The sequence below is a fragment of the Tupaia chinensis genome, unplaced genomic scaffold (assembly GCF_000334495.1).
Source record: "Tupaia chinensis unplaced genomic scaffold, TupChi_1.0 Scaffold144899_1, whole genome shotgun sequence".
Lineage (NCBI taxonomy): Eukaryota > Metazoa > Chordata > Mammalia > Scandentia > Tupaiidae > Tupaia > Tupaia belangeri.
The window spans coordinates 320345-333913 of NW_006204759.1; the positions used below are offsets into that span (position 1 = coordinate 320345).

General features: G+C 46.3%; 2 protein-coding genes across 3 annotated transcripts in view; one reads left to right on the forward strand and one right to left on the reverse strand.

Moving 5' to 3' along the window:
• The window catches only part of TIMM22 (translocase of inner mitochondrial membrane 22), a 9249-nt gene extending 8150 nt beyond the window's left edge, over positions 1 to 1099 (reverse strand). Inside the window, exon 1 of the mRNA XM_006167515.3 lies at positions 857 to 1099. Within this exon, the coding sequence (XP_006167577.1) occupies positions 857 to 1094 (238 nt within the window). The 5' untranslated portion in view covers positions 1095 to 1099. The remainder of the gene's footprint in view (positions 1 to 856) is intronic.
• A 19-nt stretch (positions 1100 to 1118) lies between these two features.
• The window catches only part of NXN (nucleoredoxin), a 220207-nt gene continuing 207756 nt past the window's right edge, over positions 1119 to 13569 (forward strand). Inside the window, exons 1-2 of one of the 2 annotated variants that reach the window (XM_006167516.3) lie at positions 1119 to 1657; positions 8574 to 8696. In XM_006167516.3, coding sequence (XP_006167578.1) covers positions 1262 to 1657; positions 8574 to 8696 — 519 coding nt within the window. In that variant the 5' untranslated portion in view covers positions 1119 to 1261. The remainder of the gene's footprint in view (positions 1658 to 8573; positions 8697 to 13569) is intronic. The other variant, XM_006167517.3, reaches the window with a different exon arrangement.

The window sequence follows — 13569 nt, forward strand, 5'->3', positions numbered from 1 at the left end:
CCTGGGGGGTGATTTCTCGCTTTCTGTCTCTATGTCTCTCTCTGTCTGTCTGGCGAGCGCACGCGCCCTACAGTGAAAATCTCTCAAAAAAAAAAAAAATGACATGTTTCTCCCTCTTTGTCTACCCATATCTTTACAATCCTTCAAGATAAAGCTTCTGTCTTAGCTCTTCTTGTGACCTTTCCTAACCGAAAAAGAAAATCTATCTACAATTTTTTTTATTTGCACTCTTACATATTCGTTTCTTAAATATCTTTCATTCTCAGAGAGATTTAAACTCATCTGCAAATAGTCACCTTCTCTACCTGCACACAGAAGGTATTGTTGAACATTCTCAAATCCTCTCAAATTCTCAAAGGGTCAGTTTCTCAAAAGCCAAATCCCGACACCCCCTACACACCTCCCCACCCCCGCTTAAAGCTATCCAGTCACACTGGCCTCAGGCAGATCCGACCTAAGAACCTCTGCATTTGCAGTTCCCTAGGTCTGCAGCACTCTCCTGCCAGGCTCCTTCTCAACAGCGTTCTCTAATTCTACCGCTAGCTTCAGGAGAACAGGGCTATGTCTCTTTCAGCCCACATTCCCACCATCTGGCACACCACAGTTGCTTAATAATAATTTGCTGAATGAATGATAAGTGAGTGAACAAATGAACGAGGTTAACCATTTTATAACCTGCAGGCCCCGACCCACCCCGATGGGACAGGAGTGGCCCAGCTCCACTCAGCGATCAGGGGAGCAATCAAGGTCAAGGCGCACAGGTCCCTCGCCTCCCAGGCAGGTGGGCTCCTTGGCGGAGAACCCCGCAGCCCTCCAAGCTCCGGGCCGCCCAAGGGCCCCGCGAGCCTGGCCTCACCTCCCACGCAGGCCAGCGCTGCCTTGAAGGCGCAGCTCTCCATCGCCCTCTCGATCATCTTCTGCTCCTCACTCTTGGCCGGGCTCGGGATCCCGCCCAAGATACCAGGCTCCAGGAGTCGGGGCTGACGCTTGTCACCCACCAAGTATTGCAGAAGAAGGCTGTACTGCAGCGGGGCTTCGGGGGACCCCGCCGCCTCGGGCGTGGAGCCCCCGGCGTCGGGGACAGCTGCCGCCATGAAAGCAAGGGGCGGCCATGACAGCAAGGGCGCAGGAAATCTTGGCGTCTTTTCTCCTTCAGCAGATTCCACACACTTCACGTTGGGGCCCTGCGAGGGCTAGCCGCTATTCTGCAGGGCAGATTCGCCACACCGAGGACGCTGCGGAAAGAGACGTTGGCCTGTATATGCCCAGTGACAGACCCATCATATTTCCAAACTTCCTCTGGTTAAAACCGAATCGGGTCTGTGCAGCACTCCCCAGGGCAAGAGCGCAATTTACACTGGTCAGAAAACGCCTTCGCCTTCAGCGTTGCAGCGCGGTACGTGCTGCGATGTGTAGTTCTACTACCAACACTCAACTACATTTCCCAGCAAGCCTTGCGCAGGTCTCGGCCGGCACCGGGGAGGTTTGGAGCGACAGCCTAACAGGCGGGGAAGAGGCAGCGCACCCGCCAGGCTGCAGTGCGCCCGGTGCCGGCAGGGGGAGCCCGCGCACCACCGCTGCCCTTCCCGCTAGTGACGGAGATAGGTTCTGTCCTCTTCCCTTGCCGGTACGAGACGGAAACGACGGAACGTACCTTGTAAGTAAATGTAAAAGCATGGCATAAATGGACGCGATACTTGTTTTATCCAATAATTAAGCTTTCAGGCCAAAAAGTAAGTGAAGAGGGACCAGCAGATGATGTCATGGCTACGTCACTGGACTCCCATGCAGTCAACCACGGTTGGAGTACCAGACCCTGCGGCTTAGAACTCATGCGGTGCACGTGTGTGTGTGCCCAAAATCCCGAGAGAAGGATGGAGAATAAGAGACTGCGGCATGGCTATCCTCCCTGGGGGCGGGGGGGGGTGTGATTTCTCGTTTTCTATCTCTCCGGCCCTATAGCAAAAGTCTCTCTAAAAAAAATGAGTGATACTACAAGCTGAGAAAAATCAGGGACTCTGATAGAAGCGGAGAGGGCAAGCGAGGCTGTAACCAATTCTCGCTCTAGCCAGTTGTTGCCAATGGGCTTAGTGATATGGGACTAGTATTAACCATAAAGAACCAAATTTATCTGAGGTTGAAACAATTTAAATACTTACCACCTTATTAATACATTACTACCAAATTAAATACATGAAGGTAGACCATAAAATAATACTGTATGTGAACCCAAAACCTTTTTCTGCAGTAGTTTTTGTGGTACTAAAGGAGATCCCAAGTATTGCACTGATTCAGACTAGCAATTTATTTGGGCATTTCAGCTAAGAGAGACACAGATGAAAACAAGGTGCTGAGGGTAGCCAGTCAGCATAGGCAGAGACGCTTCCGAGGTATTCAGTCGTTTGTTTGTTTGTTTTATAAATAATTATTTATTTTATTTTATTTATTCATTCATTTATTTTAATTTGACCAGAGAGAGATATCAGGAAGATGGTCAGAGTGCTGTCAAATCTATTGCTGGAGGAGCTAGGGTTAGAGTGATGATTAACACCTGAGGCACCTAGCGTTGTTGGGGCGGGGTGACTAAAAAAAATGAGTGATACTACAAGCTGAGAAAAATCAGGGACTCTGATAGAAGCGGAGAGGGCAAGCGAGGCTGTAACCAATTCTCGCTCTAGCCAGTTGTTGCCAATGGGCTTAGTGATATGGGACTAGTATTAACCATAAAGAACCAAATTTATCTGAGGTTGAAACAATTTAAATACTTACCACCTTATTAATACATTACTACCAAATTAAATACATGAAGGTAGACCATAAAATAATACTGTATGTGAACCCAAAACCTTTTTCTGCAGTAGTTTTTGTGGTACTAAAGGAGATCCCAAGTATTGCACTGATTCAGACTAGCAATTTATTTGGGCATTTCAGCTAAGAGAGACACAGATGAAAACAAGGTGCTGAGGGTAGCCAGTCAGCATAGGCAGAGACGCTTCCGAGGTATTCAGTCGTTTGTTTGTTTGTTTTATAAATAATTATTTATTTTATTTTATTTATTCATTCATTTATTTTAATTTGACCAGAGAGAGATACAGAGAGAAAGAGAGAGAGAGAAAAAGTGAGAAAGCAAGCCACCAGGTCCAGTATTTGAACCGCAGTCGGCCATGTGGGAGTGTTCAGCGACTTAACCACCATGCCACCTGCTGGTCCCTCACTCATTTGTTTTTAATTTTGCCAGAGGGCAGATGCATTCACCAGTGAGAGACTGAGGAAAAGGGAGAAAGCACCCCCTCTTCTTCATTTTGGTTTTGTTTCTGCCAGACAGTGTGTACGCTCACCAGACAGACTTAAAAAGCAAGAAAGCACCACCCATCAGGAAAGGTCACACTGCACTCCCTTCTCGTTTCTCTCGCCTTTCAGGATTTTGGGCACACTCGCACACATGCCTGCTATGTTTCTCACACTGCTGGGTCCAGCACTCAAAACGTGCAGTCGGCATGGGAACCAGCAATTGGCATAATGGCTATGTCGCTGGATTCCCATGTAGTCGACCACGGTTCGCGTCCCGGACCCAGTGGCTTAAAACTTACGCCGGGCGCGTGTGCGTGTGTGCCCAAGATCCCAAGAGGAGAATGGAGGAGGAGGGATTGCAACGTGGCCATCCCCCCTGGGGTGATTTCTCGCTTTCTGTCTCTATGTCTCTCTCTGTCTGTCTGGCGAGTGCACGCGCCCTATAGCGAAAACCTCTCAAAAAAAAGAAAAATGCAGTCGGCCATGTGCAAACCAGTAACTCAACCACCATGCCAGCTGGCCCTACTGAGCTTTTGTTTTTTAAGTTTATTTATTTCTACCATGAGTATGAGAGACAGAGACAGGGAGAGACAGCACCCTCAACAGGCTCTCTATGCAACAGTGCATCCCCAGCCAGCCCTGGGTCATGGGCAGGCAGGCAGGTACAGCATACTCGGGGAGGTCTATGTCCTATGTGGTCAGCCTCACAGAGCATCGCATTTTACTGCTATAACACCATCCCCCCACAAACGAGCTGCTCTTTTTTTTTTTAATAATTATTTATTTTTTCATTCATTTCTTTTAATTTGACCACCAACACACATCCAATGCTTTAACCACCATGCCACCTGCTGGTCCCCCAAGTGAGCTGTTCTTAACTGTGACTTCCCTGTTGCCAAACCTACTTCAGACCTCACTTGGCTGGACTTCCCGGCTGCATTTGACACCATTGACCCCTCCAACCTCTGAGGGTTCTTCATCCACACTCATGGCCTCTACCACCTCTGATGCCTTAGTGACTCCTACATCTTCAGTGTAGACCTTTCTCGTAAACACAATAACCAGACATTTCCTGTAGGTACCTCTAACAACACACCTTCCAGAGGAATGAGGGGACAGGGCTCTGATTCATGGTGAGCTCTCTTTTTTAAAGAATTACTTATTTGATTTTGTGTACAATTATTATTTTAAAAAATTCAACTAGAGAGAGACAGGAAGTGAGAGATCAAGCTGCCAAGTCCAAGACTTGAACCACAGTCGACAGTGTGGAAGTCCAGAGCCTTAACCATCACACCACCTGCTGCCCCCCTCATGTTGAACTCTTTTTTTTTTTGGCTTTGTTTTGGATTTTTTTTTGGAGAGGTTTTCGCTATAGGGTGCATGCGCTCACCAGACAGACAGAGAGAGACATAGAGACAGAAAGCGAGAAATCACCCCCCATGGGGGATGGTCACGCCGCAATCCCTTCTCCTCTCAGGATCTTGGGCACGCACGCACACGCGCCCGGCGTGAGTTTTAAGCCACCGGGTCCGGGACGCGAACCGCGGTCGACTACGTGGGAGTCCAGCGACATAGCCATTACGCTAACTGCTGTTTCCCTCATGTTGAGCTCTTAAGAACTGAAGTTGGATTTGAGAGAAGTTGGCACAGACTCCCAAGCCAGGCCAGCACTAGTCAACATGGCCTTGGGAAACGAAAACTAGCCTAAACGGCTAATCTTTGGGACCAATTAGAGTGCAATAATCAAACCCAAAAGGAATGTATGCCCAGTTCAAAGCAGATCCAATTAATCAGGTGGGGACAGTCCCCGTGACAAAGGCATGGAGGGAAGGAGCCTGTGAAGGAACCTCGTTGGCTCAGATCACAGATGAGGAGGAAGCACACTGATCTGGTGTCTCCTTCCCACCGTGGAACAGGTTTCAGCTGATGGAAAACTGGACCTTCTTCAAGACTCTCCTGAAACCGAGAAGTGGTTTCCCATGTCGTCTCCCTGGGCTGAACCTGTGCCAGGTCTAGGGGCCTTTTCCGAGCTCTCATCTTACAGCTTCATCCTCCAGCCCAGGCCGCCTGTTCTGGCCGCGAGGATGCAGGGGGGAGGAGCATCTCAGTGGATCAGAGAGGACAGGGGACAGTTAGAAATGAGTTTGAGTCATGAGGAGAGTTGTAGGAAGAATCAGACAGCTCTGAGCTGACCTGCCACTCGAAGGACTCCAGGTAGTAGCACAGAGAGGTCCAGTGGTCTCTCTGTGGTCAAATGAAAATAAATGAATGAATAAGTAAAATTAAATAATTATTTAAAAAATAACATATGTTTAAATGGTTTTTGGATGTGATATATTAAAAGACTAAAATTAAAAAAAAAAAAAAGGAGGGCCTGGTTATCTCTCACCACGTGTGTCCCCGAGACCCTGGCTGGCCCAGAGCTGTCTGGCTGCTGAAATGTCACTGGAGCCCAGAGGGCGGTAAAAAATAGAAGCTGAGATGGGATGAGGAAGTCTAAATCAAAAGTGCAGTGTGTGGGGCCAGCAGGCGGTGCGGTGGTTGGGGCAGCTGGGTCCTACACCGACAGTTTCAAGTCTCACACCCGGCAGCTCACAGGACATGCCAGGTGTATGTGTGTGCACACACACATCCCGAGAGGAGAGGGGATTGCGGCGTGGCCATCCCCCACTGGGGGGGATTTCTCGCTTTCCCTATCTCTCTCTGGCAAGTGCCTGCTCTATTTCAAAAACCAAACCAAAACAAAACGAAACAAAAAAAGGAAAGTGCAGTTTATCTTTGGTGGGTGTGAGTTGCATGTGAGCTTGAATCAGTGGGAAGTTGCAATAGTCCTGTCCCTGGTAGAAGATCCGGTCACATAGATGCTGAGTCGCCAGCTGAGTCGCTGTAGATGGTGGTACGGACTCTGCCTTTTGTTTCTTTTGCACGCTTGCTGAGGACAGACGGCAATCGAGGGGAGAAAGACAGAGAAACAGCCCGCAGCGGGGCGTGGTCATGCTGCCCCCTCTCCGTTTCTCCGTCCTGTCAGGATTTGGGGCATGAATGCACACACGCCTGGGTGTTTCTCAAGCTGCTGGGGCTGGAGTCAAACCATGGTCAGCCATGTGGGATCCAGCTCCCTTCACTACCAAGCCATGGGCTGGCCTAACTTTATATTGTTTTTGTTTTGTTGTTCTTTTGTCTTTTTTTGAGGTTTAGTGTTGTGTTTTTGAAGTTTCTTTAGTCCTTTGATAATAGAAACGGAGATAGAGACAGAGACAGACTCCTCAACAGGCTCTTCCACTGCAGTCCACCTCCAGTCTCGGGTGGCCCAGACTACAGGCTCAGGACCAAGGCCAGAGTGTTTGGAGAGGTCCTGGAGCATGAACCCAGACCTTTCCTATGTGGGTCCACTTTACCGTGATGCCACCACCTGGCCCAACTTCTTTTTGTTTTCTACTTAAGAATTACTTATTTTATTTTATTTTGTCTTATTTATTATTGTTTTAATTTGTTATTGGACATGTGTGCTCACCAGAGAGAGAGACAGAGAAAGAGAGGCAAAAGTGAGAACACAAGCTGCCAGGTCCAGGACTCAAACTCTGGTCAACCATGTGGGAATCCAGCATCTTTTTCTTTTCTTTTTTTTTTTTTTTGAGAAGTTTTTGCTATAGGGCTCATGTGCTTGCTAGAAACACAGAGAGACAGAAAGCAAAAAATCATCCCCTGGGGGGAAGGCCACGCTGCAATTCGTTCTCCTCCATTCTCCTCTTGGGATCTTGGGCATGTATGTACACGCACCCAGCATGAGTTTAAACCACCGGGGCCATTCAGGTACAGTGTCCTGGTCACACAGGAGTAGCCCCTCCCCCAGGCAGCCTGCTCAGAGGGCCTTCCTGTTCCAGTTTCACATCTTTTTTTTTTTTTTTTGAGGGATTTTTTTTTTTTTTTTTTTTTTTTTTTTTTTTTTTTGCTATAAGGCACATGCGCTTGCCAGAAAGACAGAGAGAGACAGAGAAACAGAAAGTGAGAAATCACCCCCCAGGGGGGATGGTCACGCCGCAATCCCTTCTCCTCCATTCTCCTCTCGGGATCTTGGGCATCCACGCACACGCTCCCGACATTAGTTTAAGCTGCTGGGTCCGGGACTCGAACCACAGTTGACTACGTGGGAGTCCAGCGACATAGCCATTATGCTAACTGCTGGTCTTGAGAATCCAGCATCTTAAACAGCATCTTAACCACCATGTCATCAGCTGCCCCCCCCATCTCTGAATTTAAAGGGTCTTGACCCAGTCAGTCTTGTGGTCTAGTAGTTAAGGAAGCTGGCTTCTAAATGGCTGATTGTGTGGGTCAAGTCCTGGACCCAGTGGTTTGAGAAACACACCAGACGTGTGTATATGCATGTCGCATATCCTGACAGATAGGGAAATGGAGGAGAAGGGATTGCAGGGTGACCTGTTGCACTAGGGGGTGCTTTTTCTCTCTTCTCTGTTTCTCTCTTGTCTTCTGACAAATTTAAAAAATTAAAATGAGTAAGAGGTATTGATAAATGCCTTCCAAAACCAGAGGATAAGTAGGAGCTGAAGATAGAAATATGGTGGTTGAGAGACTTGTGGAAGGAGAAGGTAGAAGGTAGGAAGTGACTGTGGCCGGGCAGGAGCAGAAGCTGTGAAATGCAGAGAAGGAGGCGTTATCATTGGCACGGCCAGGGTAGTGTTCATGTGAGGAGCACAGGTCAAGGTGAAAGCCAAGGCTGTTGAGAAATCAAGAGTTGGTACATTCCAGTGTCAGCAGGTGGCGTGGTGGTTAAAGGTGTTGGACTCCCACATGGCCAACCACAGTTCGAGTCCCGGACCTGGTGGCTTGCTTTCTCACTTTCCCTCTCTCTCCTTCTCTGTCTCTCTCTGATCAAAATGGAAAATAATAATAATAAATTAAATTAAATAATTATTTAAAAGTATAAAATAATAAGAGTTGGTACATTCCAATGCCACCTGTCACATGTGGTCACATAAGGCAGAGTGTTGGTTTTAATGTAGGGCCGCCCGAAGCCTCGCAGACCTGGTGGCCAGAGTTACTGGTTAGGAAAGAATGAGTGAGTGTGGGGTCAAGCACCACACCTGAGTGACTGCCCCTAGCTGGAGGTGCAAACATGCCACCCCTCTCTGTCTCCCTACAGGTCCCTCAAAGATGTCTGTACCACACCTCTTTCAGGTGGGCAGCATGCGATACTGGCCCTCTACTTACTTCTCTCTTCTCCCTACTTTTTCTCTACTTTTTTTTTTTTTTCTTTTTACCAGCCAGAAGCTTCAACTGATAAACTTGAAGTGTTAGCAAAAAGATATGCTCCTGAACTTTGGGATTTAAGGCAACTGCTTACAATTCAAGAGACATTGTGGTATGCCAGCAGCCTAGTGCGACAAGTAAGTTCTCGAAAGCCAAGGCTCTTGGTCATTCGCCGTCTTCCTAATCTGTGAAGGGACAGGCTTGGTAAAGTGTCACCATGTCCAAAAGTATCCCATACAATTTTAGTCTTTTGTTTTTGCTTATTTATTGTTTATTTTAGTTGTTTTTGCTATAGGGTGCATGTGCTTGCCAGAGAGAGAGGGAGGGAATGGCTATGCCATAATCGCTTTGCCATTCTCTGCTTGGGATTTGGGGTATACATGCACATGTGCCCAGCATGTTTTTTTTTTTTTTTTTTTTTTTTCTTTTTCTTTTTTTTTTTTTCCAACCTGATTTCCAAGCTGCTAGGTCCAGGACTTGAACTGTGCAGCTGGACATGTGGGATACATGCCACCCAAGCTGGTTCTCTATTGATAGTTGTCTGCTTTTGCTTTTGATATTCTCTTTTAGATCTAGAAGTGATGGCTCAGAACCATTCGTTTTTTAAAGATTTTTTTCTAAATTGCCAAAGGGCGTATGCACCTTCTAGAGAGAAAGAGAGAGAGAGAGAGAGGTAGATGGGTTTGGTCACATCACATCATTTTTCCTCCACTTCTCCATCCTGTCAGGATGTTGGATTCAAACCACAATTGGTCATGTGGGCCCCAGCTCCATAGGTACAGTGCTTAAGCACTATGCTGCCAGGCTGGCCCTGTTTGCTTATTTCTTCTGAGAGAGGGTGGGACACCTCCGACAGGATCTCCATGCTGTGATCCACCCCCAGCTTCAGCAGGCTGGATCATAGGCACGTGCATGTTCAGGAAGGTCTCTGGACAGGAACCTGAAACTGCCTAGGTAAGTCAGCTTTCTGAACCAGAATAAACCAGTATGAACCAGCATAAACTGGAATAAACCGGTCTCAACTGGTCTGAACCAGAGTAAACCAGTCTCAACCGGTCTGAACCGGAATAAACCAGTCTTAACTAGTATAAACTCGAATAAAACCGGTCTGAACTGGACTGAACCAGTATAAACTGGAATAAACCAGTCTGAACCAGACTAGACCGGTCTTAACTGATCTGAGCCAGAATTAGCCGGTCTGAACCAGACTGAACCAGAATAAAACGGTCTGAACCGTTCTGAGCCAGTACAAACTGGTCTTAACCAGAATAAACTGGTCCGAACCAGTATAAACCAGCTTGAACCGGTCTGAACCAGACTGAACCAGTCTCAACCAGTCTGAACCGGAATAAACCAGTATAAACCAGAATAAACCAGTATAAAGTAGAATAAAGCGGTCTGAACTGGGCTACACTAGTATAAACTGGAATAAACTCCTCTCAACTGGTCTGAGCCAGAATTAGTCTGAACCAGTATAAGCCGGAATAAACTGGTCTGAACCGGACTGAACTGTAATAAACCAGTCTGAACCGGACTAAACTGGTCTCAACTGGTCTGAGCCAGAATTAACTGGCCTGAACCAGCATAAACCGGAATGAACTGGATTGAACTGGATTAAACCAGTCTGAACTGAAATAAACCAGTCTGAACCAGAATTAACTGGTCTGAACGGAAATAAACCAGTCTGAACCAGAATAAACTGGTCCGAACCAGAGTAAACCGAGATAAGCTGGTCTGAACCAGTATAAACCAGAATAAACCAGTCTGAACTTGAATAAACCAGTCTGAACCAGTATAAACTGGAATAAACCAGTCTCAATGGAATAAACCGGTCTGAACTGGTATAAACTGGAAAAATAGGTCTGAACCGGAAAAAAAAAAAGTCTGTCTGAACAGGTAAGAACAGGAAAAAACTCATCTGAACCGGTAAAAAACCAGAAAAGACCCAGGTTAAAAAAACAAAAACAAACAAACAAACATAAAACTCTGAACTGGAATAAACCGGGGGAAAAAGTCTGAACTGGAATAAACCAGAAAAAAATGTCTGAACTGAAATAAACTGGAAAAAAAATGTCTGAACTGGAATAAACCAGAATAAGCCAGTCTGAACCAGTATAAACCAGAAAAAAACCGGTCTCAACTGGAATAAACCGGTCTCAACTGGAATAAACTGGTCGGAGCCAGTATAAACTGGAATAAACAAGTCCGAACCAGAATAAACTGGAATAAGCCAGTCTGAACTGGTATAAACCAGAATAAGGCAGTATGAATCGGTATAAACCGGTCTGAACCAGAATAAACTGTAATAAACTGGTCTGAACTGAAATAAACCAGCCTGAACCAGCATAAACCGGTCTGAACCGGAATAAACTGAAATAAGCTGGTCTGAACTGGTATAAACCGGAACAAACCGGTCTGAACCAGAATAAACCAGTCTGAACTGGAATAAACCAGTCTCGACTGGAATAAACCAGAAAAAACCCATCTGACCTGGAAAAATCCATCTGAACTGGAATAAACCGGTTCGGTCTCAACTGGAATAAACCAGTCTGAACCAGTATAAACTGGTCCGAAATGGAATAAACTGGTTTGAACTGGAATAAGCCAGTCGGAACAGAAATGAACTCATCTTAACCGGAGTAAACTGGTCTGAGCCAGAAAAAAATGGTCTGAACCAGTATAAACCGGAATAAACCAGTGTCAACTGGAATAAACTGGTCTGAACTAGTATAAACCGGTCTAAACCAGTATAAATCGGAATAAAGCGGTCTGGACTGAAATAAACCAGTCTGAACCAGTATAAACTGGTCCGAACCGGAATAAACCAGTCTGAACTGGAATAAGCCAGTCTGAACAGAAATAAACTCATCTTAACTGGAGTAAACTGGTCTGAGCCAGAATAAACCAGTCTGAACTGGTGTACACCAGACTGAACTGGAATAAACTGGTCCAAACTGGAATAAACTGGTCTTAACTGGAATAAACCATTCTGAACCGGAATAAACCTGTGCCTCTACCTGGTGTCCAACTCAGCTTTTTTTTTTTTTTAATTTTGCCAGAGGGCTTGAGAGCTCCCTGGACAGAGAAAGAGAGAGAGAGAGAGATAGAGAGAGAGAGAGCAATCCTACCCTTCTCCATTCTTTTGAGATTTGGGGCACACGAAGAACAAAGGTACCTGTACTATTTCCAGGGCCAGCCCTTAGACTGTGGCCGGTTATGGTGGGTGGCTGTGACAATCTGGAACAGATTCCCTCCATATCATAATTGGAAGTTTTATTTACTCATCCGTACACAACAACCCAGATTTGCTTACTAGCTATTGTGCTATTGCCTTGGCTTGGTTTACAAAAAGCTATTGGAAATTTGGCAAACTCTCTGGCCATCTGGTGTATTGCAAAGACCTACTTCAGTCTCAGTTAATGATTATGTGCTTCGGGGGCCAGTAGGTGGAGTGGTGGTTAAGACGCTGGACTCTCACATGGCCAACCATGGTTTGAGTCCTGGACCTGGTGGTTTGCTTTTGCATTTTTTCACATATGTGCCCTACAGCAAAAATCTCTCTTAAAACAATAACGGGTCAGCAGATGGCATGGCAGTTAAGGCGCTAGACACTCCCACATGGCTGACCACGGTTCAAGGCTCAGACCTGGTGGCTTACTTTCTCACTTTCCTTCTCTCTGTGTGTCTGTCTTTCTCTGGTAAAATGAAAATGACTGAATGAATAAATAACATGAAATAAATAATTAAAAAAAATAATAACACAGGCTGACCCTGTAGCACAGCGGTGAGTATTGCATAGGGGAGGCCTGATCCCACAAGGGTAGCCTGAAAAACATGCCAGGTGCACACATGCACGTGCGTGCCCAGGATCCTGACAGGATGGAGAACTGGAGGGGAAGGAATTGTGGTGTGACCAGGCTTGCGGAGTAGGTGCAGGGAGGGGAGCAAAGAGGGGAGGGCAATGCTTTTTCTCTCTTGTGCACGTGTACACATTCTGGCATTAAAAAATAGAAAGAGGTGAGCCAGCATTTGGCGTGGTGGGTGGTGCATTAGACTCCCACATGCCAGCTGCAGTTTGAGACCTGAAGTCAACAGCTTGAAAATCACGCCAGCGTGTGTGTGCATGTGCCCAAAATCCCAAAAAGAGAATGGAGGAGAAGGGATTGCAGCATGGCCATCCCCTCCTTGGCGGTGTGAGCTCTCACTTTCCCTCTTTTCTCTGTCTCTCTTTCTCTGGCGAGTGCGTGTGCCCCATGGCAAAAATATCTTAAAAACAAAAAAATAGAAAGATGGCCAGTTGGTAGCATGGTGGTTAAGACAGCTGGAACCCACATGGCTGACTGCGCAGTTCTAATCCCAGTCCTAGAGGCTTGGGAAACGCGCCCGCTACTTATGTGTGCATGCCTGAAATCCCAAAAGGAGGGAGAAATAGAGGAGAAGGAATTGTAGCATGATTATACCCCATGGGGGTGCTTTCCCCTCTCTCTCTTTCTTTCCCTCTTCCTCTGGCAAGAGCACATGCCTTCTGACAAATTAAAACAATAAATGAATTAAAAATAAATAAATAGGGGTCAGCAAGTGATATAATGGTTATAGTGCTGGACTTCCACATGGCCAACCCGGTTTGAGTCCCAGCAGCTTGAAAATCGGGCTGGGTGCACGTGCATGTTGCCCAAAATCCCAGGAGGAAAACGGAGAAGGGATTGCTGTGTGGCCGGCCCCACAGGGGGTGATTCCTCACTTTCCCTTTTACTGTCTCTCTCCAGTGAGCTCATGCACCCTATGGCAAAAACCTTAAACAAATAAATAAATAAATAAACAAAGGCCACTCAGGCAAGCATATGCACCCTGTGCAAATTAAAAAATAATAACAATAATACGTGAATAAATCAAATGTTCAATGGAGCATTATTTTAAAAGTCTTAACTTTATATCATAGTATTTAAGTATTGCTAACTTTTTTTTTTTTTTTTTGGAGAGGTTTTTTGCTATAGGGCGACTCAATTCACC